Source organism: Erinaceus europaeus, chromosome 9, assembly GCF_950295315.1.
Source record: "Erinaceus europaeus chromosome 9, mEriEur2.1, whole genome shotgun sequence".
NCBI lineage: Eukaryota > Metazoa > Chordata > Mammalia > Eulipotyphla > Erinaceidae > Erinaceus > Erinaceus europaeus.
The window spans coordinates 43,054,288-43,080,504 of record NC_080170.1 but is presented as its reverse complement, the minus strand read 5'-3'; the positions used below and the strand labels follow the sequence as shown (position 1 = coordinate 43,080,504).

General features: G+C 42.6%; 1 protein-coding gene across 4 annotated transcripts in view; it reads left to right on the top strand.

Annotated features, from left to right (window-relative positions):
* The window catches only part of ABL2 (ABL proto-oncogene 2, non-receptor tyrosine kinase), a 109,567-nt gene continuing 83,350 nt past the window's right edge, over positions 1-26,217 (top strand). For 2 of the 4 annotated variants that reach the window (XM_060197748.1, XM_060197745.1), the window contains exon 1: positions 1-728. In XM_060197748.1, the coding sequence (XP_060053731.1) occupies positions 572-728 (157 nt within the window). In that variant the 5' untranslated portion in view covers positions 1-571. The remainder of the gene's footprint in view (positions 729-26,217) is intronic. The other 2 variants (XM_060197751.1, XM_060197749.1) reach the window with 1 other exon arrangement.

The window sequence follows — 26,217 nt, the reverse complement described above, 5'->3', positions numbered from 1 at the left end:
GGCGGGGGGTAGAGCCAAATGCAGCAGAAGTCGGCTAGGGTGGCCTCAAGCGTGGGAGGCCGGGATGCAACGAAATAACTAGGCAGCCAAGACACACGAAACAGCTGTCTTCAGTCCAATCAGGTGGGCAGTGCTGGAGTAGGGGCGCGGGGGCGGAAGGAGGGCGAAGCAGCCGCGGCGGCGCGAGGTGTGGCCTAAGCGGCGGGGGCGTGGTGATACCCGGCTGGGGCGTGGCCTGTAGAAAACCCACCCCAGCCTGGAGTAGCGGAGGTAGGTGACTGGTTGGAGGGGCGGGCGACGCTCTGCTTCACGCTCTCCCGGCGCTCGGTGGTTGAAAGATGGCGGCGGCGGCAGCGCCGGCGGCGTTGGGGGATCGGAGCCGCGGGCGGGGGCGGGAGAAGGAGACTCTGTGAGTCGGCGAGAGGCTGCGCAGCGGCTGCTGTGAGGCGTCTGAGTGCCGAGTCGCCCCGGGCCAGGCCTGGCGAGAAGCGGGAGCGGCGCCGGGAGCTCGAGGCCGGAGCCGAGGAGGAATGTGACCGGGGGTCGGCAGGGGGAGTACGCGAGCGCGGGGATGGGGCAGCAGGTGGGCCGCGTCGGGGAGGCTCCGGGGCTGCAGCCGCCGCCCCCCCGCGGGATCCGGGGCAGCAGCTCGGCCAGGCCCTCAGGCCGCCGGCGGGACCTGGCGGGGCGCACCACCGAGGCCGGCTTCAATATCTTCACCCAACACGGTGAGTAGGACCCGGGTCAGTGGGAGGGCGCGGGGGAGGCCGGGCCGGGGGCCTGTCGGGCAGCCCGGGGGGTCGGGGTGGAGGGGTGCGCTCCGGGGGCGCGGAGCCGGCTGCCATCTGGGCCCGTCACGGAGGCGAGTCACACCCCTCCCCCTCGCGTCTCCAGCCTGGCTGGCAGCTCCCGGGGGCGGAGGAAGGAGAAGTGGTCGTGGGGACACTGGCTGGGTGTCCCCCTGCCCTGCGGCGGCGCCGGGAAGCTTGGGGAGGACGTTGGGTGGCATCCCGAGGCGGGGGCAGCAAGGGGTGGAGGGAGGCGTGGGCTCTGTCCCGGGGATGTTAAGTATAAATCCGTGGCTAGCGGAGGGAACGTGGGTTGTGCCTCAAGGGACCGGGACGCAGGAACTGAGCCCCAGGAGACTGTGGGTAGGAAGCATGTGCGCAAGTCAGGCGATGTGCAGTGGGGACGGAATGGGAGCAGTGTTTGGAACACGCTTCTGTGGAAGAGGAAAGGGTCTCAGTCTCGGCTCTTCAGACACCCCCCCCCCAAAAAAAAAAAAAATGAAGGGCTCTGCCAAGCCATTCTGCTCTTTCGATAGGATGGCATTCGGAGATGGCTGGCAGGGACCAGGGACTGGATTCATGGGGACGGTTAGGACTTGGGTTTGGAGGTGGAAAGTGTGTGTTCCCTACGGTGTTTGTGTGCAGTTCTCTTCCCATCTCTCTGTTGTCTGGAACCTGTTAGTAGGCCTTATTATCAATGTATTTTATAGAATAGTTGTATCCGAATTCCTCCTCCCCGTTTTTATGGGAGGCTGACGGAAGTACCACTCAGCTCTGACATGCTGATACTGAACTTGGAATCCCAGTTTTGTGTACTGTGTTCTACTGCTGAACTATCTCCCCATCACCAGACTTTTTTTTAATCAGGCATTTTAAAAATATTTTATTTTATTTTACTTATTTTCCCTTTTGTTGCCCTTGTTTTTTAATTGTTGTAGTTATTGATGTCATCGTTGTTAGATAGGACAGAGAGAAATGGAGAGAGAAGGGGAAGACGGGGAGAGAGACACCTGCAGACCTGCTTCACCGCCTGTGAAGCGACTCCGCTGCAGGTGGGAAATCAGGCATTCTTATAAGTGAAAGTGTGTATATTCTAGGGGTTTATGTAGCTTTCTTAATTAGATGTGTGTGCCACTGTACTAATGCATAACTTATTAATGTTCACAAAAATGCAATTTAAGAAAGGATGAGATGAAAATGTCAGTATAGCAAGTTATAGTTTTTCCCCCTTCAGTACAGTGAACTACAGGCCTTTTGCACTATCTCTGAGGTACACTAGTACTACTTTTGAGATGACTTTTTAAAATCTTTTTTTTAAATTTATTTTTTATTTAAGAAAGGATAAATTAACAAAACCATAGGGCAGGAGGGGTACAGCTCCACACAATTCCCACCACCCAATCTCCATATCCCATCCCCTCCCCTGATAGCTTTCCCATTCTCTATCCCTCTGGGAGCATAGACCCAAGGTCATTGTGGGTTGTAGAAGGTGGAAGGTCTGGCTTCTGTAATTGCTTCCCCACTGAACATGGGACGTTGACTGGTCGGTCCATACTCCCAGTCTGCCTCTCTCTTTTCCTAGTAGGGTGGGTCTCTGGGGAAGCAGAGCTCCAGGACACATTGGTGGGGTCTTCAGTCCAGGGAAGCCTGGCCGGCATCCTGATGGCATCTGGAACCTGGTGGCTGAAAAGAGAGTTAACATACAAAGCCAAACAAATTGTTGAGCAATCATGGACCTAAAGCTTGGAATAGTGGAGAGGAAGTGTTAGGGGGGTACTCACTGCAAACTCTAGTGTACTTCTGCTTTCAGGTATATATTTTGCACTAGTTTATGGATACATGTGAACATATGCTCTCTCTCACAGAACCTGGTGTATATCTAGGTTTTGGGACTTTGTTAGAAAGTGAACCACCAGGGATGGAATTAGAGTATACTATGAAAGGAAAGGTCTCACCCGAGTAATGAAGCTGAAGGGTTGTCATTCCACACGTGAAGTCTCTGGACACAGTCTGAGCTGAAGCAAGTTGAGGTGGCAATTGTTGCGTTGATTAGGTTGCAATCGGCAGATGCAATATTATTTGATATGGATTGGGAGAGGCATGCGGGAAAGTGGGCCCTATCCAAGGGTTCCAGGACTGGGGGAAGTAGGGGCTCTATAGTGGAGATGTGAGGTTCCTGCTGTCTTAGGGTTCCAAAAGACAATCGATAGTTAATGTTATCATCACATTAATTGGTAATTGGGTTAACTTTGAAAAGTCCTTTTGTTAGGGTTTGCTGTACAGTACCCAGTATCTTGTATATAGTTGTGCTATTGGTTGCTTCTGATCTACTTGGTCTAGGCTTTTGAGAGAGTCTGCATATCAAATACACAGCCTATATATTAAAAAGACTCAGTCTGTGTTTTAAAAACTTTGAGACATACAATTAATTTCCCCCCTCTCGTATTAACTAGTGATTTATATGACTACATTTTACTAGGAGTGTACATAAACACCATTCCCACCACCAAAAGACTATGTCCCAATCCCACCCACCCACCTCCACCCCCCACCGGCCCAGGAAGCTGCATGTCTACCCCTCACCACAGGGGTACTTTGGTGCCCTAGAGATGACCTTTTTTAAAAAAAAGATTTTTTTTATATGAGAAATAATTTCATGAGAGAGAGAAAGGAGCCATAGAAACACTCTAGTATGTGCTTTGCCAGGGATCAATCTGGGAGCCTCACATCACACATGCAGGTCCTGTACTCTACCAGTTGATCTATTTATCTTACTATGAGGTCACTTTATTTTTTATTTAATGTAGTGCTGGTAAATGAACCCAGAGCCTCTTTAATGTGTAATGGCATGGTTCGAGTTTTTCCTTATTTGAGAGAAAGGAGGGTAGACAGCATTGCTCCACTCCATGGTGCTCTCTGCATTGCTGTCCATGGTGCTTGTATATGATGCTGAGTTTGAACCCATGGCCTTGCTCATGACAAGATGCACATTTCTGTTCAGAGTTATCTTCTGGCTCATGAGGCCACTTTTCTAGAGAAAGGATGGATGGACATGGGAAAAAACACAAATGACTTTCATGGGACTCAGATATCCTATGACCCAAGAGACTGAAGAGATACATGTAATTTGTATATAAAAGACTGGATAGTTGAGACTGGATGAGAGGTAGTCCACTGGAGTTTCACTGAAGAGGCAGATGGAAATAGTAAAAGAAAAAAAAGGCAGTGTTCTGTATTGTGTAATTTACAGAGGAGAAGGAAGGAAAAGGCTGAACTATTAAAAGTTGAGTATTAGAGAAATTAAGGCAAAGAAATCAGAGGTGTGGCTACTAGGTGAGTTGTATCAGATTTCTGAATTTGTACTTTATTAAGTTGAGTTTATTAATGGAGGAGAGGTTGGTGATAAGTAAGCTTCTGCCCCTGCGGCTACAGACAATGACCCACATAGTCAACGACTGCCACCTCTCCGGATTCAAAGGAGGTCTCAAAACTTTACATCAGGCTCAACCTGACGCTGTTGACTGGCTATGGAAGAAGGGCAAACGCTAGTAGTAGTAGTAGTAGTAAGCTTCTCTTCCAGGTATGTGAACATTTTTTGGACATGGTATGTGAGTATCTTTATTAAAATCACTTCCTAAAAGACAAGGGGAAAGGATGGATGAGTAGTTCATAGAAGAAACTATCCACATAGCTTCCCTTTGTGGGAGGTGCTAGTATGCTTTAACTTTGGCCCAGTAGGCAATGGTGATCCTCTTCCTCTACCATATTATTATGATTGAAAAGAATTGAAAGAATAGGAAATGGGGTCAAAATGTTGCTTCAGACTAGTATGAAGAGAGCAGCTAGCAAGTAACATAGGCGTTTTTAGGCAGATGGTTGTTTAGAAATTATTCTGTTTTTAGGCAGATGGGTGTTTAGAAATTATTCTGTGTATCAGAGTTTTTCATCACTGGCAGTATAGACATTTTGGGCTGGATAATCCTTTGATAGGGGGACTGTCCTGTGCTTTGTAGGTTATTTAGCAATGTCCCTGGCCTCATTAGGTGCTAGTTGCACGCCTTCCTATTCCCAAACACTCAGCCCTACTACCCCTTTGTGGAAACTGGAAACATTTGGATATGGGAGCAAGATTGCGCCTCACTAAGAACTACTACAAAGAAACATGTTGATTTTGATTTGAATGAATAAATAAGTTATATTTTTGAAAAAGTGATTAAGTAGACCTGCCATTTGACTTGTACAACAAAAATCTGGATCCTTGAACAAGTGTACAAATCACTGTATTGAGTTTCAGTGTTGTGGTATTAATACACAATTTCATATATGAAAGCTAGATCTTTGAGTTTAAGTGTAGTTAAATGTATGTAGTCAGTAAAAATATATGTACATTGAAAACTGAGTAAGCAGTTAGAATAGGTTACATTGTCAGAGTGATTTTGTGAATGTAACTTAGAAGGAATAAAAATAATAGGACCGGGGGAGTTGGGCATAGTGCATCGAGTTAAGTGCACATGGTGCAAGACCAAGGGCCAGCATAAGGATCCCGGTTCAAGCCCCCGGCTCCCCACCTTCAGGGGAGTCGCTTCACAGGCGGTGAAGCAGGTCTGCAGGTGTCTTTCTCTCCCCCTCTCTGTCTTCCCCTCCTCTCTCCATTTCTCTCTGTCCTATCCTACAGCTACAACAATAATAACTACAACAATAAAACAACAAGGGCAACAAAAGGGAATAATAAATATTTAAAAAATAATAATAGGACTGTTTTTGGTAACAGAGGTAAGAGCTGTATGATTTTTCTGAACTATTAAACTGTTTTTGGTGAATTTTAGTTTTGTAATTAATAGTCTAGAGTTGAATGCTTGTCTTTTTATTATCTAACATACCTCACAACAGTTGTCATTTCAACTTCCTTCATTTTTGAAGATACTTTTAAAAATTAAAAATTGTGATGATTTATCTATTTTTGCTAGGACTTCACATATGTATGATTCCACTGTTCCCAGTGAACTTTTTTTTTTTTTTTTTTTTTTTTTAACTTAGAGAGACAGAGACAAGCAGAAGACATCAGAGCCAGGGACCTGGCATCTTAGGTTGAAAATGATACTGTAGAAAATAATAGGAAAAAGCTGCTGCAGGGAATCTTAATTAGGAGTACCAACTGGTCACTTTTTTTTTTTTTTTTTTTTTGCCTCCAAGGTTATTGCTGGGGCTCGGTGCCTGCATTACAAATCCACTGCTCCTGGAGGCCATTTTTCCCATTTAGTTGCCATTGTTGTTACCCTTCTTGTTGTCATTATTATTGTTGTCATTGCTGCTGTTGTTGCTGGATAGGACAGAGAGAAATTGAGAGAGGAGGGGAGACGGGGAGAGAAAAACAGACACCTGCAGACTTGTTTCACCTCCTGTGAAGGGACCCTTCCCCACACACACAGGTGGGGAGCCTGGGGGGGGGGGGGAGGAACCAGGATCCTTATGCCAGGTGCTTGCGCTTTGCGCCACGTGCGCTTAACTCAACTGTGCTACCGCCTGACCCCCTGGTCACTATTTTTTATGAGAACTAACCTTAAAAAAAAAAATCAGCTGCAAGTGGGGAAATAGCTAAACTGGTAGAGAACACAGGACTTGTATGCCTGGAGCTCCTGCTTGAGTCGCTGGTGCTGGGAGCAGTGATTTGGCATTTCTCCCTCTCCTGTGAAATGCTATTACATATATAAAATCTTAAAGGAAAAACCAACTGTGGTGCAGATTGTGTTGTTATAGCCCAATTGACAGGTAAATTATGAAGCCCACAAGGTTTTCAGCTTATTAAAAAGTTAAAAAGCCAAACAGAAACCAGCACCTCTTTCCCCCATTCATTGTTGGGTTTTTGTTTGCTCTTTATCAGTATTGGAATGATGACAATTTATAGTTGTGTAGGTTTGCAGAATTTAAGACTGTTCGAATTTCATCTTACAACTTTGAAGTGAAGTAGGAATTGTCCTGTTTTATAGATGAAGAGTTAAGAGAATTTAGTGATATGCCAAGGTCACATAATTGTTAAGTGATAGAGCTGGGGCTAAAACTTAAGCTTTCGTCTCAAAATCTTGCAATAGACAAAGATGGAGAAGACAGAAATTTTAGAGCTAGAGTTTCAAATTGGATTAAAACCTTGCTTGTGTCTGACACTAGTGAATTGCCACTCTGATCTCAGCAAGCTGTTGATTAAATAATAAAATTATGTAAAGCACTTACCTGAAGTCCTAGGCATGAAGTACTCAAAATAGCGGTTTGTGTCTCATTGTTGGTTACTCAAGATGACTGTAGTGTCGAATTCCTAGCATTTACATTTTAAGTCTCTATTTTCTCTTTGTCAAGTGACTGGGTGATTAAAGAACTTCTGAACAGGAGCAAAAAGTAGGACACATTTGAGGACCTGTAGTTATATCATAGGAAGGTCTGAAATTACCTGATGCCTACTTTCCTTAGAAGATAAATATTATCTTCTAAGTATGTTCTGCCTTAGGGGGTGCGTCTTCTTTATTTACTTATTAGATTTATTTATTTATTTCATCTAAGGTAAAGGAAGTTTTAAGACAGAGTTTTAAGTCAGAGACTGCTCCGGTATATGTGACATTGGGGATCAAATGGAGAGCCTCAGGCATGCAACTTCTGTGCTCTATAACTTATTTCTCCAGTACTCACTCAAGGATTTTTTGGGGTGGGGAGTGGGGGTTGAACCATAAACACAGCTCAATTCGAATGTAAGATTGATAGAGACCTCATTCTAAACTGGACCATTTGTTTAGTAGTTAATATTTAATGCCATTTTATATTGTAACCTTCTCTACCTCATATCCTTAAAGACCTTTTCTATATTATTTCTGTCTCTATTTACAATGTTTCTTCTTTAAAAACATGTTTTAGTAGGACTTTAATATTGATTTTGTGAATCAAATCCAGCTTCTTGCTCACCTCTCACATATACAGGGCTTCAGAATACTTAACAGATTTTTTTTGCCTCCAGGGTTATTGGGGGGGGGGGGCCTCGGTGCCTGCACTATGAATCCACTGCTCCTGGAGGCCACCTTTCCACTTTTGTTGCCCTTGTTGTTTTTAATCATTGTTGCGGTTATTGTTGTTGGATAGGACAGAGAGAAATGGAGAGAGGGGGAGAGAAAGATAAACACCTACAGACCTGCTTTGCCTGTGAAGCAATTCCCTGCAGGTGGGGAGCCGAGGGCTCGAACCAGAATCCTTCCGCAGGTCCTTGTGCTTTGCGCCCGGCCCCCAGATTTTTTTTTTGTAGAGTGGGTAAATTTAGAGTCTTGCTGTTTATAAGTTACTAAATCATATATAACAGCTGTTCTTAAAACTGTATCTTGGAGAACTTGGCTAAAGCATATTTAACAAAGTTCCATCCACCTGAAAAGTTTTTGGTTCAGATTTGAGATGGGATGTAAGAATCTACCTACCTGATGAATTTCCAGGTGTTGCTGATGCTTTTGATTGGAAGCCACACTTTGAGAACCACTGATCAAGTGAGATTAAGAAGAATGTAGCATTCATATTACCATTTGTATCAGAAAAACATAGTGGGTTTTCTTTCTTGGAACTAAAAAGTTCATTCCCAATCTTTTGGCCATTTGTATAGCCAACAATGCTGATGCTGTCAGAAGAGATTAGGAGGGGGTTCGGGCAGTAGCGCAGCAGGTTAAGCACACGTGGCGCCAAGCGCAAGGACCGGAGTAAGGATCCCAGTTTGAGCCCCCGGCTCCCTACCTGCAGGGGAGATGCTTCACAGGCGGTGAAGCAGGTCTGCAGGTGTCTATCTTTCTCTCCACCTCTGTCTTCCCCTCCTCTCTCCATTTCTCTCTGTCCTATCCAACAACGAACGACATCAACAATAACAATAATAACCACAAGGCTACAACAACAAGGGCAACAAAAGGGGGTGGGGAATGACCTCCAGGAGCAGTGGATTCATGGTGTAGGCACTGAGCTCCAATGATAACCCTGGAGGAAAAAAAAAAAGATTAGGAGATATATGTTACTTTTCTTTTGTGTAGTTGAGCACATAGTACCTTTTACATAGTTAAATGCACATGAATACTTGTGGAATCATTTTGCTCATTATATATTTTATATTTTCTTTTTTTTTTCCCCCCTTTTCTACCAGAGCACTGCTCAGCTCTGGTTTATGTTGGTGTGGGGACTGAGCCCTGGATTTAGGAGGCTCAGGCATGAGAATCTCTTTGCATAACTATTATGCTATCTATCCCTGCCCTCATATATTTTCTATAATGGTCATTGGCAGTTAAAAACATTTTAAATGACTCTGATTAGTAACAATTTTACTTGATAAGACTGTATGCGTAGCTGCTTTTTTCCTTTATCAGAGCAATCCAAATGTAGTTTATATGCTAGGGTGTTATGAGGTAGTAAATAATTTTTAGGGGGACTTATAGAATGTTAATGTTGGGGGTTGGGCTTCCACATGGTAGAAAGTGCAAGGACCCCGAGTAAGGATCCCGGTTCTAACCCCCCACCCCCAATCCCCACCTGCCGGGGGGGGGGGGTCACCTCACAAGCGGTGAAGCAGGTTTGCAGGTGTCTGTTTTTCTCTCTCCCTCTGTTTTCCCCTCCTCTCTCCATTTCTCTGTCCTATCCAACAACAATGACATCAATGACAACAATAATAATAGTAACCACAACAACGACAAAACAAGGGCAACAGGGGCTCTAATCAGGGAGTCCTGAGATTCCCAAACAGACTTGATGGGCCTAAATCCTTCTCCCCATTGTTACCGGTCATTTCTATCAGGAACAACAAAATAGACCCTTTTGTTGGCCCCCATAGGACCTTGCCCTCAACTTGGATCAACAATGGTAGAGAATGTTCTATCCTCTGAAGGGAGGCTGGACAACATACTCTATGCTACACCTGAGGAAGATGGGTCGATACTGGGACAGCATGGAATGTTCCTACTCATGACCACAGAATGTGAGCTCAGATCTACAGGGATGCAGAGGTCACACAGGCTCCTAAGCTAATTATGGGCCCCAGATCACATCAAATCGATGGGGTTTACAGTCAACAATATTTATACCCCTTCCCCATATTTGGGAGCTACTCTCTTCCCTGATCCAGCTTTCTGGTCCTTTTTCCAGCCGTGACATCGTCTCTCCAAACAATAATTAGGATCCACCTGCATATCAGATTTCAGGCTTAGGCAAAACAACAACAACAAACAAACACTAGTATAGCTATAGGCCCTTTGAAATATAACTAAAATATGGTTACTAGCTATCTACAAAATGGAGGACCCTCCAACACTTCATGTGCACTATTCCAGCCTTCAGGTCCATAATGGTAAAACAGTTTGTCTTTGTATGTTAACTCTCTTTTCAGCCACCAGGTTCCAGATGCCAGCATGATGCCAACCAGACTTCCCTAGACAGACAACCCCACCAATGTGCCTTGGAGCTCTGCCTCCCCAGAGCCCTTCCCCACTAGGGAAAGAGAGAGACAGGCTGGGAGTATAGATCAACCTGTCAACGCCCATGTTCAGTGGGGAAGCAATTACAGAAGCCAACCTCCAACCTTCTGCATCCCACAATGACCTTGGATCCATACTCCCCGAGGGTTAAAGAATAGAAAAGCTGTCAGTGGAGGGGATGCTATATGGAGGTCTGTTGATGGGAATTGTGCATAGCTGTACCCCTCTTATCCTATAGTTTTGTCAATGTTTTCTTTTTATTAAAAAAAAAAGGCAACAAAAGGGAGAAAACAAAAACAAACAGAAAAACCAAAAAACTCCAGGAGCAGTGGATTCGTGGTACAGGCATCGAGCCCCAGCAATAACAACAACAACAACAAAAATGGAGACAAAAACAACAACAAAAAGTTAATGTTAAAAGTACTCCAGTGATGTATTGGAATCTAAGTAACTACTTGAGATACATTTAGTTTATTATTGGAATGTGCAACTTAAGATCCCCCTCCTAAACTTCTAGCTGTGTATCTTTAAGTTAATGTAGAATTAAAATAGTAGCTTAATGCTGCTAGAATATCTTCTGTCTTTATTGAGTTATTATACACTAGTTGCCTATGTTAACATCTCAGAGAATTTTGGTGTTTGTCTGTAGGGTTTTACTGCCTCAGGCTGATTTTTAGATAGGAAGGGAGACAGTCCCAGACTCAAACTTGGACTGTGTGCATGGTGAGGCAGGCGCCCTCCAACATCAGCTACCTTCCAGCTCTGAGAGAATTTTCAGATATAATTTAGATAGAACTACTGTGTAAAATAATATTGCTTAAACGGATGTTGGTAAATATCCCCATGAAGCATCTAAAACAACTATGAATGAAAGTATGTATTTTTTTAAAAAATATTTATTTCCTTTTGTTGCCCTTGTTGTTTTATTGTTGTAGTTATTGTTGTTGTTATTGTTGTCATCGTTGGATAGGACAGAGAGAAATGGAGAGAGGAGGGGAAGACAGGGGGGGAGAAAAAGATAGACACCTATAGACCTGCTTCACCGCCTGTGAAGTGACTCCCCTGCAGGTGGGGAACCGGGGGCTCGAATGGGGATGAAAGTATATATTTTATACAATAAATTTTTGTTGCTAATCTACTATTTTTGGACTGAGTGTATAATTTCAGTTGTAAATTTGTGGGCATTGTGGTTAGAGAAATAGCTCAACTGGTAGAGCACCAGACTTTTGAAGCCTGTAGTTCCTGGTTGAACCCCCAGTATTGCTTGCACTAGAATGGTGCTCTGGTTTCTCACCCTTTCTCTCTGTCTCATGTGAAACTCTCACATATCATAAATCTTTAAATATTTGTGGTCATTATATTAATTAGAAGAAATTTTCAGTATAGCTTTTGAGTGGAATTTCACTCAAATACATACAATTAAATATAATTTTTTAAGTGGTGCCAGGGCTTTGCATATGTGTAATTTCACTATTACAGTGCCTCCTTTTAAATTCTTTTCATTTCATTTATATATGTAGGGAGCCAGAAAGAGATGGAGAAGCACAGCAACACTAGAGCATCTCCTAGTGCTATGGCACTGTGTGGTATTGTGTACTTGGCAAGGCATATGCCTTATGCAGTGAGCATTTTAATTTTGGTTACTTCTTAAAAATGAGAATTATATTGCCCCCCTCCCCTTTGTTTTGTGCTGTGAATGTGGAGTCTGCCTGCTGGCTCCTCCATAGTGAATGCTGCTGGTGTTGGCTTTTTATGTAGCAGAACACAAAGCTCAGCAGGTTCAGGCAATTTACATTTCCTGGTTTGCTTTCCAAGGAGAGTTGGGGTTTAGAAACCTTTCACTTGATGCAGTCAAGGTCAAAGAAAATGCTCTGTGGGTTACTTTAGTATATAGTATGTACACATACAACTTTGTTACCATGTTCCTCTTTGCTAATTCTAGCAAATTAAAATAACAATACTGAGTTAAGACTGGTGATTAGTACTTAGCATTTTGTGGTTCCAGATAAATACTAAGAAAACATTTTCCTAAAACTAGCAGTGCAGTGCTAACAGGCACAGTTTGTATCACCCATCTGTTTCTTATAGCAAAGTACAGTTGACATGTGAAGGTTTTTGTTACAGTAGCTCTCTTGTTAAATTTGAAAATTGGATTTTTCATAGCATAAATTATATATATCGTGATACAAAAATTAATACAGAAGCACATAGACTTACAAGTTCCTTTTGAAACTGGATCCCTTTGCATGATAACTTGTGTGTTCAACTTGCTTACCATCACCTGGCCTGTGTTCTTACTCATTTATTTTTTTCTACTCCATGGCAAGATCATGATTTGCCTATTCTGTATAAAATATCTGAAACATAAAATGCATATATCATATGTAAAACATATATACAAAGTGTCTAATATAACTATCTCAGGGAAATTTAGTGATGTATTTTATTTTAATAAGACATTTAGAGAAATTGTTATTTCTCTACTCTGCATAAGGGAATGTGACTACTGGTGGCATCTTGAGTAAGGCATACAATTGCTGATCTTTTTTTTCAGGGTATTTTTTTCCCTTTTGTTGCCATTTTTTATCGTTGTTGTTATTGTTGTTATTGTGTCATTGTTGTTGGATAAGACATAGAGAAATTGAGAGAGGAGGGGCAGATGGGGAGAGAAAGACACCTGCAGACTTGCTTCACTGCTTGTGAAGTGACCCCTCTGCAGATGGGGAGCCAGGGGCGGGATTCTTGAGTGGGTCATTGCGCTTTTAGCCATGTGCGCTTAACCCTCTACACTACTGCCTGGCCCCCAGAATTTTTTTTTTTTGCATTGAAGGAAATGTAAATTTTTATAAATACATTTCTTATGCTGACAGTTAATAGTTACAGTGTTACATCAGCAGTTGAGATAATTTAGTTAGAAAACAGCATCGACTGGTGAATGTAAACCTTTTATCTATAAAAATATGTATTTTGTTCTATAGAGGAAGCAGGAGATTCCTGTTGTCTTAGGGTTTAAGAAGACAATAGATAGTTATTACAGTTGAGCTAACTTTGAAAAATCCTTTTGTTAGAATTTGCTGTCTCATACACACCTCATCATATTTTATGTCCTTTGACATTGTTTGCATATAGCTATGCCACCAGTTGCTTTTGTTCTCCCTGGACTAAGCTTGTAAGAGAGTCAACACATCAAAGACTCAGCCTATGTATTAAAAAGACTAAGTCTGTGCTTTTAGAAAGTTTGAGACATTCAATCAATTTTACCCTCCTATTAATTAGTGATTTATATGACTACAAATTAATAGGAGTGTACATAAACACCATTCCCACCACCAAAAGACTGTGGCTCACCCCCCTCCCCCACCCCATGAAGCTGAACATTCACCCTCACCCTCCTCCCAGAGTTTTTACTTTGGTGCCCTACTACAAATTTAGTCAGATCTTGCTTTGAGTTTCCCTTTCTGTTATTCTTTCTCAACTTCTGTTGATGAGTGGGATCATCCCATACTCATCTTTATCTTTCTGACTTAGCTCACTTAACATAATTCCTTCTAGCTCCATCCGGGATGGGTCAGAGAAGGTGGGTTCATTGTTCTTAATAGCTGCATAGTATATACTACAGCTTTCTCAGCCACTCATCTGTTGTTGGGCACCTGGGTTGCTTCCATGTTTTAGTTATTACGAATTGTTCTGCTATGAACATAGGTGTACAAATATCTTTTTGGTTGGGTATTATGGAGTCCTTGGGGTATATCCCCAGGAGGAGAATTACTGGGTCATATGGAAGGTCCATGTCTAGCCTTGTGAGAGTTCTCCAGACTGCTCTCCAGAGAGGCTGGACCAATTTACATTCCCACCAGCAGTGCAGAAGGGTTCCTCTCCCCACAGCCTCTCCAACATTTGTTGCTGCTGTCCTTTTTGATGTATGCCATTCTCACAGGAGTGAGGTGGTATCTCAATGTCTTAATTTGCATTTCTCTGACAATCAGTGTCAACGCCCATGTTCAGTGGGGAAGCAATTACAGAAGCCAGACCTTCAACCTTCTGCATCCCACAATGATCTTGGGTCCATACTCCCAGAGGGTTAAAGAATAGGAAAGCTATCAGTGGAAGGATGGTATACGGAGGTCTGGTTTTGGGAATTGTGCAAAACGGCACCCCTCTTATCCTATGGATTTCTCAGTTTCCTATTTATAAATAAAAAATTTTTAAAAAGAATGATATAAACATGTTGATTAAATATATGTTGACAAAAAATATATATATATTGTAACATGTGCACTTAATCAGGCATGCTACTACCCAGCCCATAAAAAATATGTATTCTGTAGGTGTAGAGTTCTAGATTCTTTCCAGATTGCATCTGGACTCATATTTTGCATTTGAATCAGTATTTCCTTAAAAATCTGCTGATAGTTCATTAACATCAAACTGCAAGTGTTAGAACAGAAGGGTTTCCCTTTCTCTTTCTCTCCCCCTCTATCAAAAAGAAGAAGAGGAAGAATAGGAGAAAAAAGACAACCAATGTACATACCTATTAAGATTTAGCAAATATTAATGTTTTGTCATATTAAAAAAGGTGTATAACGTAGAGATAGTTGAATACCCGTTACAGATTTCCTCAAACCCATTCTCCCTTTTTACCCTGAGATTAACTCTACTATGATGTGTTTATCTTTCCACAGTTTCATTTTATCCTACCTATAATTATCTGTACTGTGTGCTGCCTGTCATTGTGCTATAGTTTCTAGTTTTTTTATGTTTGAAGGATTTATATAATTACATAGCAGATGTATTTTGCAGCTTTTTAAAATTTTTTTATTATCTTTATTTATTGAATAGAGACAGTCAGAAATTGAGAGGGAAGGGGGTGATAGAGAGGGAAAGAGACAGACACCTGCAGCCTTGCCTCACCACTCGTGAAGCTCTCCCCCTGCAGGTGGGAACCGGGGGCTCGAACCTGGGTCGTTTTGCACTGTGACATGTGCTCAACCAGGTGTGCTACCACCTGCCCCCTTCTTACAGCTTTCTGTTTTCTATATTATGTCTTTTTCAAATATATACATGTGGAAATAATGAAGTTCAATATTTCTTTGTATATTCTACCACACTTAATTAGAAAATTTCTGGTTTTAATTTTTTTTTTTAATATTTATTTTTCCCTTTTGTTGTGCCCTTGTTGTATTGTTGTAGTTATTATTGATGTCATAATTGTTGGATAGGACAGAGAGAAATGGAAAGAGGAGGGGAAGACAGAGAGGGGGAGAGAAAGACACCTGCAGACCTGCTTTACTGCCTGTGAAGTGACTCCCCTGCAGGTGGGGAGCCGGGGGCTCGAACCGGGATTCTTACTCAGGTCCTTGCACTTTGCACCACATGCCCTTAACTCGCTGCACTACCGCCCGACCCCCTGTAGTTGCTTTTTCTACTTTAGCAGTTTTCTGTTGGTAGTATGTGAGGATAGGACTCTTGGTTGCAAGTAATAAAAAATCAGCTGCAGGTTATGTACTACAAGGAGAGCCTACCTGAAGACAGTAAGGGAAGAGAGGGGTCTAGTAGGCTATGCCAGAAGTAGGAACAGTGGAAGGCTCTAGAAACTCAGGCAAGGGGCTGGGTGGTGGTGCACCTGGTTGAGCCACATGTTATAGTGCTCAAGGACTCGGATTTGAGCCTCCAGTTCCCACCTGCAGGGAGAAAGTTTGCAAGTGGTGAAGCAATGCTGCAGGTGTCTCTCTTTCTGTCTCCCTCTCTATCCTTACCCTCTTGATTTCTGGCTGTCTCTATCCAACAAATAAAGATAATAAAAATTTAATAAACAAATAAAAGAAATTCAGGTAATATTTACTGTTGCTTGACTTCTGTTTATTCACTTCATTCTTTTCTATTAAACATTCAGTTCTTACCATACTTTTCTTTTTTTAATATTTATTTATTTATTTTCCCTTTTGTTGCCCTTGTTTTTTATTGTTGTAGTTATTGTTAGTGCTGTTGTTGCTGTTAGATAGGACAGAGAGAAATGGAGAGAGGAGGGGGAAGACAGAGAGGGAGAGAAAGATAGACACCTACAGACCTGCTTCACCGCCTGTGAAGTGACTCCCCTGCAGGTGAGGAGCCGGGGGCTTGGACTAGGATCCTTACGCAGGTCCTTGCGCTTTGCACCATGTGTGCTTAACCCGCTGCGCTACCACCTGACACCCACTTTTCTGTTTTTTAACCTCTGATCTGATCAAGATGATGATCTGTATAAAACTTTAATTTCTTAGTCTCTTTTGGATTCCCAGAGAAGTTGCTGTGATTGATATCAGATCACCTATAACAGATTTCTCAAAGTTTGTTGGATTGACATTTTGGGTGAATGATTCCTTGTTGAGAGAGCTGTCCTGTGCATTTTAGTATGTTTGTCAGAATTACTGACTGACTACCTACTAAATGTCATTGAGACTTATTTTATTAAATCACAAAAGTTTATCCAGATATTACTACATTCTTTTTGGAGTAAGTTCTCTCCTGGTTGAGAACCATTGACCTAAAACATTTAGCTGCTGTGTACCTATGTCTTTGTGAAAAGGACCTTTGAAGAATTATATTTTGTGAGATAGGCAGGTATTCAGAGCCTGATTAATTAAACAGATTTTTGAAATTATTATTTTCCATTAATTTATTTAACAAATTTGTCATTACCATGTTTCATGTTGAAACCCCCAAATGAAGTTTAATTTTTTTTAATTATTTTTTTTTTACGGGTCTGAACAATACAAGGTTTATTAGGACATTACAAAAGCATGGGACATATATTTAGATGCACAAAAATAAGCAATTGTCAAGGGTTAAGAGTACACTAGGTCCATAAAGTCTGAGTATAGTTATCAAAAGTTTAGTCCCATAAGATAAACAATTATCAGCTGAGGTAAAGGTTGCTCATGACCGTAGAGGGGTCTAAAAGTTTACCCACTAGCTGAGTCACACGTGTTCAGTTCCCAGGAGAAGTAGCCATGGCGGATACCTGGAGCATCTCGGCAGAGGTGCATTTCCACCGAGATGCTTCTGTCCAGGAAGAGCAGCAGCCAAAGATAGTGGCCTGCTCCAAGTCCCTGCCTTTTTTTTTTAATTTTTAATTTATTTATAAAAGGAAACACTGATAAAACCATACGATAAGAGTGGTATAACTCCACACAGTTCCCACCATCAGATCTCTGTATCTTATCCCCTCCCTTGATAGCATTCCTATTCTTTATCCCTCTGGAGTATGGACCCAAGGTCATTGTGGGATGCAGAAGGTGGAAGGTCTGGCTTCTGTAATTGCTTCACAACTGAACATGGACACTGACAGGTCGATCCATGCTCCCAGCCTGTCTCTCTCTTTCCCTAGTGGGTTGAGGTTCTGGGGAGGCTGGAGTAGTGCAGATGAAGAGAAATGGAGAGAGGAGGGGGAAGACAGAGAGGGAGAGAAAGATAGACACAGAGCAACATTCTCTACCATTGTTGATCCAAGTTGAGGGCAAGGTCCTATGGGGGCCCACAAACGGGTTTGCTTTGTTGTTCCTGATAGAAATAACCAGTAACAAAGGAGAGAGGGATTTATTCGAGGTCTAGGCCCATCATGTCTGTTTGGGAATCTCCAGACTCCCTGAATAGGGTCCCAGCTGATGGGGTGGCCTGATAGTGACTAAAGATTCATCATTAAAGTATAGCAGTTTCTTGCCCTTATTCATGTTTTGCATTCCTTGCTTTGATAAGGATAGCTTGGGAGTGAGTTTGGGAAGTATAATAGGTGAAGAGGGTATCTAAGTCTAAATAGACAACTATCATTATGAACTTTATACTGATTCACTGCAGTCTGTTGTGTACTTTTGCATTCAGGTATATATTTTGCCCTAACTTATGGATACATGTGTACATATGCCCTATCTCATGGGACCTGGTCTATACCTAGGTTCTGGGACTTTGCTAGGAAGTGAACCACCCAAAATGGAATTAGAGAATCCTATGAAAGGAAAGGTCTCACCTGAGTAATGAGGCTGAAGGGTTGATATTCCATGCCTGACATTTCTGGACACAGTCTGAAGTGAAGCATACCGAGGTGGTACTCGTGTTGATTAGGTTGGGATCAGCACATGCAATATCATTTGGTATGAATTGAGAGAAGCATGCAGGAAAGTGAGCCCCACTCTCGAGGTTTCAGGACTGGGGAAATATAGGCTCTAGAAGAATTGGAAGCTTCCTGCTGTCTTAGGGCTTAATAAGGCAATAGGTAGTTATTCCTATAATCATATTATTTGGCAATTGGGTTAACTATGAAATATCTCTTTGTTAATATTTGTTGTATCATACACAACACCACAATTTATGTCTTTTGACATTATTTATATATAGCTATGCCACCGGTTGCTTCTGTTCTCCCTGGTCTAAGCTTTTAAGAGAGTCAGCATATCAAGACTCAGCCTATGATCTGTGCATTAAAAAGTTTGAGACATTCAATTTTTCCCCTCTCATATTAATTAAATAGTTATTTATATGACTACAAATTAATAGGAGTGTGCATGAATACCATTCCCACCATCGAAAGACTGTGCCCTATCCCATCCTCACGCCCCTGCCCCCCTTTTTTTATTTTTAATGAAAGAGATACAGACAGAAAGGGACCATAACATGGTTCAACTGTGTCTTATGGTGGTGCTGGTTATTGAACATAGGGTCCCAGAACCTCAGTCATGAAAGTCTTTTTTTTTTTTTGCCCCTAGGGTTATTGCTGGGGCTCAGTGTCCATTGCTCCTGGAGGCTATTTTTTTTCCTTTTGTTCCCCTAGTTGTTTTTTATCATTGTTGTGGTTATTGATGTTGGATAGGGCAGAGAGAAATGAGAGAGGAGGGGAAGACGGAGAGAAAGACACCTGCAGACCTGCTTTACCATTTGTGAAGCGACCCCCCTGCAGATGGGGATCCTGGGGCTTGATCCTGGAGCCTTACACCAGTCTTTGTCCTTCATGCCATGTGTGCTTAACTGGCTGCACTACTTCCCAGCTCCGTATGAAAGTCTTTTATAAAGCCACTATGCTGTTTCCCCATCCTCTGTATTTAAGATTACAGTTTTTGGTAATTTCTCAGGATCTCCTCTTTCCCCCCCTTATAAGTTTCTGTTTTCATGTCTGAGAGTATGAGTTGTTTCTTGTGCTTTTGGTAACCAGACAGTTTTAAAAATAAAATCAGAACTGGAGGCCAAGTGGTGGTATATGTGGCTGAGCATACACATTACAGTGCCGTAGGTGTCTCTCTTTTCTCTCCCTCTCTAGCTCCCCTTCCCCTCTCAATTTCTCTCTATTTCTATCCCAAATAAATAAATGTTACAAGTAATTAGAATGGGGAGCCTGGTGGTGGTGCACCAGGTAAGCACACATAGTACTAAGCACAAGGAACCCAGGTTCGAGCCCCCACTCCCCACCTGCAGCAAGGATGCTTCATAATTGGTGGAGCAGGTCTGCAGGCATCTTTCTTTTCTGTTTTTCCCTCCCTTCATAATTTCTCTCTGTCCTGTTGAATAAAAAATGGAAAAAAGCTCTGTTTAAAAAAAGAAGAAGAAAAAAAAAAAGCCTGGGTCTCCAAAGTCCCAGGTTCAATCCTCCACACCATCATAAGCCAGAAATGAACAGTGCTCTATAAAAAAAAAAAAAAAAAAAAGGAATGGAAGAGACTTTAGAAATCATATATTCATATATTCTAACACACTTGATTTACAGATGAATAAACTCATGCATAGGTGAAACAAGTTGATCATGGACACATAGCTTCATAGTAGAACACACATTTTATTTAAATTATCTTCTGTTGTGCCAGAACTTCTGGTGTTATTTATATACTAATGTTTATTGAGCATTTATGTGCCAAACACTGTACTGTTTTAATCATCACAGTTAATCCATAGTACATGAGGAAAAATGAGTCTCAAAATTAGGCATGCTAGAGACTCTAGATGTGGCTCAGTGTGATATGCTGGTACCACGTGGGAGCACCGTGAACAACACCAATGGTGGAAAAGGATGCAGCTCCATGATAGGGAGTGTTTCCTGTTCATCTAAAAATGCAGAACAGGGCTGGAGATAAAGTTCACTTGGTAGGGCACACGCCTTGACATGCACAAGACCTAGGTTTGTGTCCCAGCACCACATGGAAGTGCCTCAGCACTAGTGCTGTGGTCTTTTTCTCTATCTCTTTCTCCTGCTCCTGTTACTATTCCTCCTCTTTTCATTTTATTAAGGGATTAGTGGTTTACAATATGGTTGTTGGCATATGGGTACATCAGTACCCCAAGATCCTTTTCATACTTTCCCACAGTCCCTTTCTCCCCAGAGTCTTTTGCAGCACCCTGTCTCTGTCTCTCTTTCAGATTTGGAGCCTCTGTTTTGGAAAAAGCTAGTAGTAGGTCTATTTTAGGTATATTCCAAGAGGTCCATGACTTTACTAGTTTTTCCCCGAGCCTGACAGCTGATATGCAGGTGGACCCAGGCCATTGTCTGGGGAGATGGTGTCATAGTTGGATATAGGACTAGAAAACTAGATCAGAGAAGAAAGTAGCTCCCAAATACGGGAAAAGTATATAAATATTTAACTGTAAACCCCATTGATTTGGTCTGGGGCCCATATTAATTACAGGAGCCTATGTAACCTCTGCATCCCTGTAGGTCTGAGCTCGTATTCTTTGGTTACAGCTAGGAACGTACCAGGCTGCACTAATTTCAGGACCCACCTACCTAGTAGGTAGAGTATGTTTCTACCCTCCTTTCAGAGAATGGAGCTTTCCCTACCATTATTGATCCACATTGAGGGCAAGGTCCTATAGGGGCCCCCAAAGGGGTCCATTATGTTGTTCTTGATGGACATTACTAGTGACAGTGATTACAGGGGTCTGTTAGAGGACATGTCTGTGTGGGAATCCCAGGACTTCTGACCAGAGCCCCAGGTGATGGGTGGCCTGGTAGTGGAGTCATCATTGCTCTTATTCAGCTTTTGAAGTCTTTACTTTGTCTGATGAGGTTAGCTTTGGAGTGGTTGAGGGCATGTAATAGGAGGTAGGTGAGGAGAGTATCTGGGTCTAAGTAGAAACTGTTTCATTAGGTACTTTAAGGTGTCTTTTTAGGTCTTTGTGCTTGCTTGCTTCGTTTATAGACTCAGTGTAAACTATTGTGCGCTTTTGCTTTAAGGTATATATTTTGCTCTAGCTTATGGATACATGTAGATATGCCCTATCTCATGGGCCCTGGCTGTCTCTATCGAATAAATAAATAAAGATACTAAAAAGTTAAAAAAAAAAAAAGGAAGGTACAGCTTTACTCTCTGCTTGGGATGATAACTGGAAATACTTGATACTAGTAACAACTACTCTAGTTATTTTGTTGGTTAATAACTATTGGGTTGCTCTTTGTGTTATAGCAACACATTAACCTGTTCCATTTGAGAGAAGAGCCCAAATTTCTTTCTGGTAACTGTGTCCAGCTCAGATTGAGAGAAAGTTCATTTTAGCCCAGACTCCTGTTAATGAAACATTTAAGTTATTAGCTGCTCTATTCAAAAGCATCTTATTAGTATTTTCTTGAAACTCTTTGTTGATTGGTGAGAGTAGGAATACAAAACTTCCAATTTTAACTACATACATCTTCATTATTGGAAATTTACTCTTTTAAAAAAATTAATTGATAGAGACAGCCAGAAATTGAGAGGAAAGGGGAAGATAGAGAGGAAGAGACAGAGAGACACCTGCAGCCCTGCTTAACCACTCCTGAAGCTTTTCCCCTGCAGGTGGGGACTGGAGGCTTGAATCTGGGTCCTTGTGTATTGTAACATGTGCGCTTAACCAGGTGCACCACCATCTGGTCCCTGGAAATATATTTTTATTACCACCAAGATTATTTCTGGGGCTTGGTGCGTGTCTAACAAATCTACTGCTTTTGGTGGTCCTTACCTTCTTTCCCTCCTCTCTCATCTTTCCCCTCCCTCATCCCTCCCGTGTTTCTTTTTTTTTTTTTCCTCTCTCTCTCTCTGACAGAAAAATTGAGAGGGAATAAAAGATGGAGATGGGGAGTCGGGCGGTAGCACAGCGGGTTAAGCGCATGCGGCGCGAAGCTCAACGACCAGCTTAAGGATCTCGGTTGAAGCCCCCAGCTCCCCACCTACAGGGGTGTTGTTAAAATTTCGGAAGCTCTAGCTGGCCAGGTTAGCTTCACGGGCAGGTAACAGAGATGCGGAGACAACGGCTGGGCAGGGAAGCTGTATTTTTTTATTCAGGAACAACGATTCATAAACTAAGACAAACTAATCACCAAACAGAACTCTGCTGTCTCTTTGCGGCGGCGCAAGCACTCTCTCTTACTCTGCAACTCTCCAACTCTGGAACTCTGACACTCTCCCACTTTGGAACCCTCTCTTGGGGTTCCTAGGGGCGGGGCCAAGTGGCCCGCGAAAACTAACTGGACTGATCCAATTCTCTTGGCGGGGGAGAACTAGAACCCAATGTAAAGCATACAACAATTCCCCCTTTTCTTTTTAACTAAAATTACTACAGTATGGTAGCTTAGCTCTGCTTAGATTGTGCTGCGTCCTGCATGAATAAAGAGATACTGCCTACAGCTCAACCGTGAGTCCCTGGTCGTCTGTTACCCACCGTGAAGCTAGCCGGGCCAGCTAGAGCCTCCGAAATTTTAACAACAAATGGCGCCCACGTGGACCTGACCTGCGCATCTCTCAGATAAGTAAAGATATTTTGGCTACCTATGCACTATGGCCTTCTCTTCTGCTTGTGAAGAGATCTCCAAAGGCCTCTGCTCTTTCTTCACGAGACTGTTTTGCTGTTTCTGGAACATTTATCTCTGGACCACTCTGTGGTTTCCACTCACTCGGGCGAACTCAGAACAGCCAGCGGGAATAGCTGCGCCCACCGCACCCGCAGCCCTGCAGCCCCGCAGCCCGCAGGAGGCCTACGCCAGCACACAAGAGCCCCAAGAGCCCAATGCCAGCACGCAGGAGGCTGACGCCAGCACACAAGAGCCCAATGCCAGCACGCAGGAGCCTGATGCCAGCACGCTGGAGCCCGATGCCAACACGCTGGAGCCCGATTCCACCACGCAGGAGCCCGATGCCAGCATGCAGGCCAGCCCACAGGAGCCGGCTCTCCACCGTGTGGCGCAGGGCACTGGACGTGTGATCCCTCCACGCTGCTCGGCCACTGCGAGCAGGGCAGCAGACATGGCAGGGCCATGGGGCAGGGCCGCAGCGGCCTATCATGGCCGCCACCCCTGGGCACCTAGGCCCACGCCTTCTACAAAACTGGCCCGCCTGCCCTCTTGCTATGAATTCTGGAACGATCCCAGACCTCCCGGACCCCTGGGCTCCCTGCCGAAACTGGACACACGAGATCTCCAGCTGCCGGTCCGGTCTGAAGGCAAACAAGCTGGAGTACGCAGAGATTTGTGCAGAGATCGCAAACTGCAATTCCTAGAAGTGAAGCTGCGTGGGAAGCCACCTCCAGATGGTGAACCCCCCCCCCAACAACTAAGACAGTACAGATTTAAATTCATGTTTAAAATGACATGTCTTCGTAACAAAGGTTTCTCTCCTTGTGTATTAATGACCATGTTTATGTGTATGTTTAAAGTTTGGTAAACAGTAACTTTAAGGCTAAATTCTTACTAGTCAAAGTTAAATGAAAAAGGTTTTCAACGTAATTCTCATAAAGATAAAATTAACTTTTAAAGTCTGAGGTAAAAATTAGTTAACAATCAATATATTTTAACTAAGTTGGGCCAAACAAAAGGTTAAATAGACTTGTTGATGTGTAAAACTCTCCATTACCTTCTCTATTAGAAATGGTAGATCGCACAATGGCTATGCTAATTATTCTCATGCCTGAGGTTTCCTTTCCTGACTCCATCTTGAATGGGTGTAACAAGAGGTTAAAAGACGTTGTTGCTATGTTACTTGCTTGCATGTTTCTCCATGTTTGTGCCAGTTTCTTTTTATAAAAATGCCTGTACTATCGATATAGGTTTCTGTTCACCCCACACCCTTGATACTTTTAACATTTAGTTAAAAGAAAAGGGGGAATTGTTGTATGCTTTACATTGGGTTCTAGTTCTCCCCCGCCAAGAGAATTGGATCAGTCCAGTTAGTTTTCGCGGGCCACTTGGCCCCGCCCCTAGGAACCCCGAGAGAGGGTTCCAAAGTGGGAGAGTGTCAGAGTTCCAGAGTTGGAGAGTTGCAGAGTAAGAGAGAGTGCTTGCGCCGCCGCAAAGAGACAGCAGAGTTCTGTTTGGTGATTAGTTTGTCTTAGTTTATGAATCGTTGTTCCTGAATAAAGAAATACAGCTTCCCTGCCCAGCCGTTGTCTCCGCGTCTCTGTTACCCGCCCGTGAAGCTAGCCCGCCCGGCAAGAGCCTCCGAATTTTAACAACACGGGGGAGTCGCTTCACAGGTGGTGAAGCAAGACTGCAGGTGTCTATCTTTCTCTCCCCCTCTCTGTCTTCCCCTCCTCTCCATTTCTCTCTGTCCAACAACAACATCAATATCAACAACAGTAAAACAGCAAAAGGGAATAAATAAATAAATAAATAAATAAATATTTTTTTAAAAAAGATGGGAGAGGGAGAGACATGGCAGCTCCGCCCCATTGTTCGTGGAGCTTCTCCCTTATAAGTGGGAACCAGGGAGTTGAATTTGGGTCCTTTGCTCTACCAGGTGTGTCACTGCCTGACCCTGAAAACAGTTTTAAACATTGAAAGCAGGTATTATGTAAAGAAAAAAAAACCTTATAGAAACACAAATAATCTTTATCTCCTCTCCATACTAAACAGTGGTTAATAAGTGGCACAGTCAGAATTGGAATGTAACATAATCTAATTCACTGTACTTTCCAGTGTAGCAAGCTGCTTCTTTCCACACATAGAATTCTGTTAATATTCTAATAGTAGTGAAAGTGCAGTGCTTTTGTATGTTGTTTGCAATGAAAGAACAAAGCTGCCTACTGTGAGGAAAGTCAACTTTAGGTAAATAATATAAGTGAAGATGATCTCAGAAAGTTACCTTGAGAGAAAGTAAGAGTCTTTACTAACAAAGAGGGTGATGATACATTTTAATTGACTTTTAGCTTGTAGTAGGTTTTTTTTTTTGGTAGTTTAGCTTTATATCACATATATTTATCGTTGAGCTTTAAAGTGATAGCTTCTAAAGTCACAGATGAATGGCTAAATATAAAATATTGGTTATTTATATTATAGCTTGTCCAAATGCAGGGCAGGGAGATAACACAATGGTTATATAAAAGATTTTCATAATTGAGGGTCTGGGGTCCCAGGTTTAATCCTTGGCACTACAAGCCAAACAAATACAGAGAGTGTGCTTAGTCTTTGAACTAGGAAAAAAAAAAAAGAAGACAAGTCATTTGTTCACAGCTTTCTTCATTTCTAAAAAGGAAAAGGAAATTAATTTCCCCTTACTATAGTTCAATGTAATTCAGTACTTAAAAGAACATAAGGGTGGTCCTGGAGGTGGTGCAGTGGATAAAGCATCGGACTCTTAAGCATGAGGTCCTCAGTTCAGTCCCTGGCTGCACATGTACCAGAGTGATGCCTGGCTCTTTCTTCTCCTATGTTTCTCATTAATAAATAAATAAAATCTTAAAAAAAAAAAAAAGTAAACCTTAGTGGAATCGGGTGCAGTGGATTAAGTGCACATGGCGCAAAGTGCAAGAACTGGTGGAAGGATCCCGGTTCGAGTCCCCGGCTCCCCACCTGTAGGGGAGTCACTTCACAAGTGGTGAAGCAGGTCTGCAGGTGTCTATCTTTCTCTCCCCCTCTCTGTCTTTCCCATCTCTCTCCATTTCTCTCTGTCCTATCCAACAACGACAACATCAATAACTACAACAACAATAAAACAACAAGGGCAACAAAAAAGAATAAATAAATATAATAAATATTA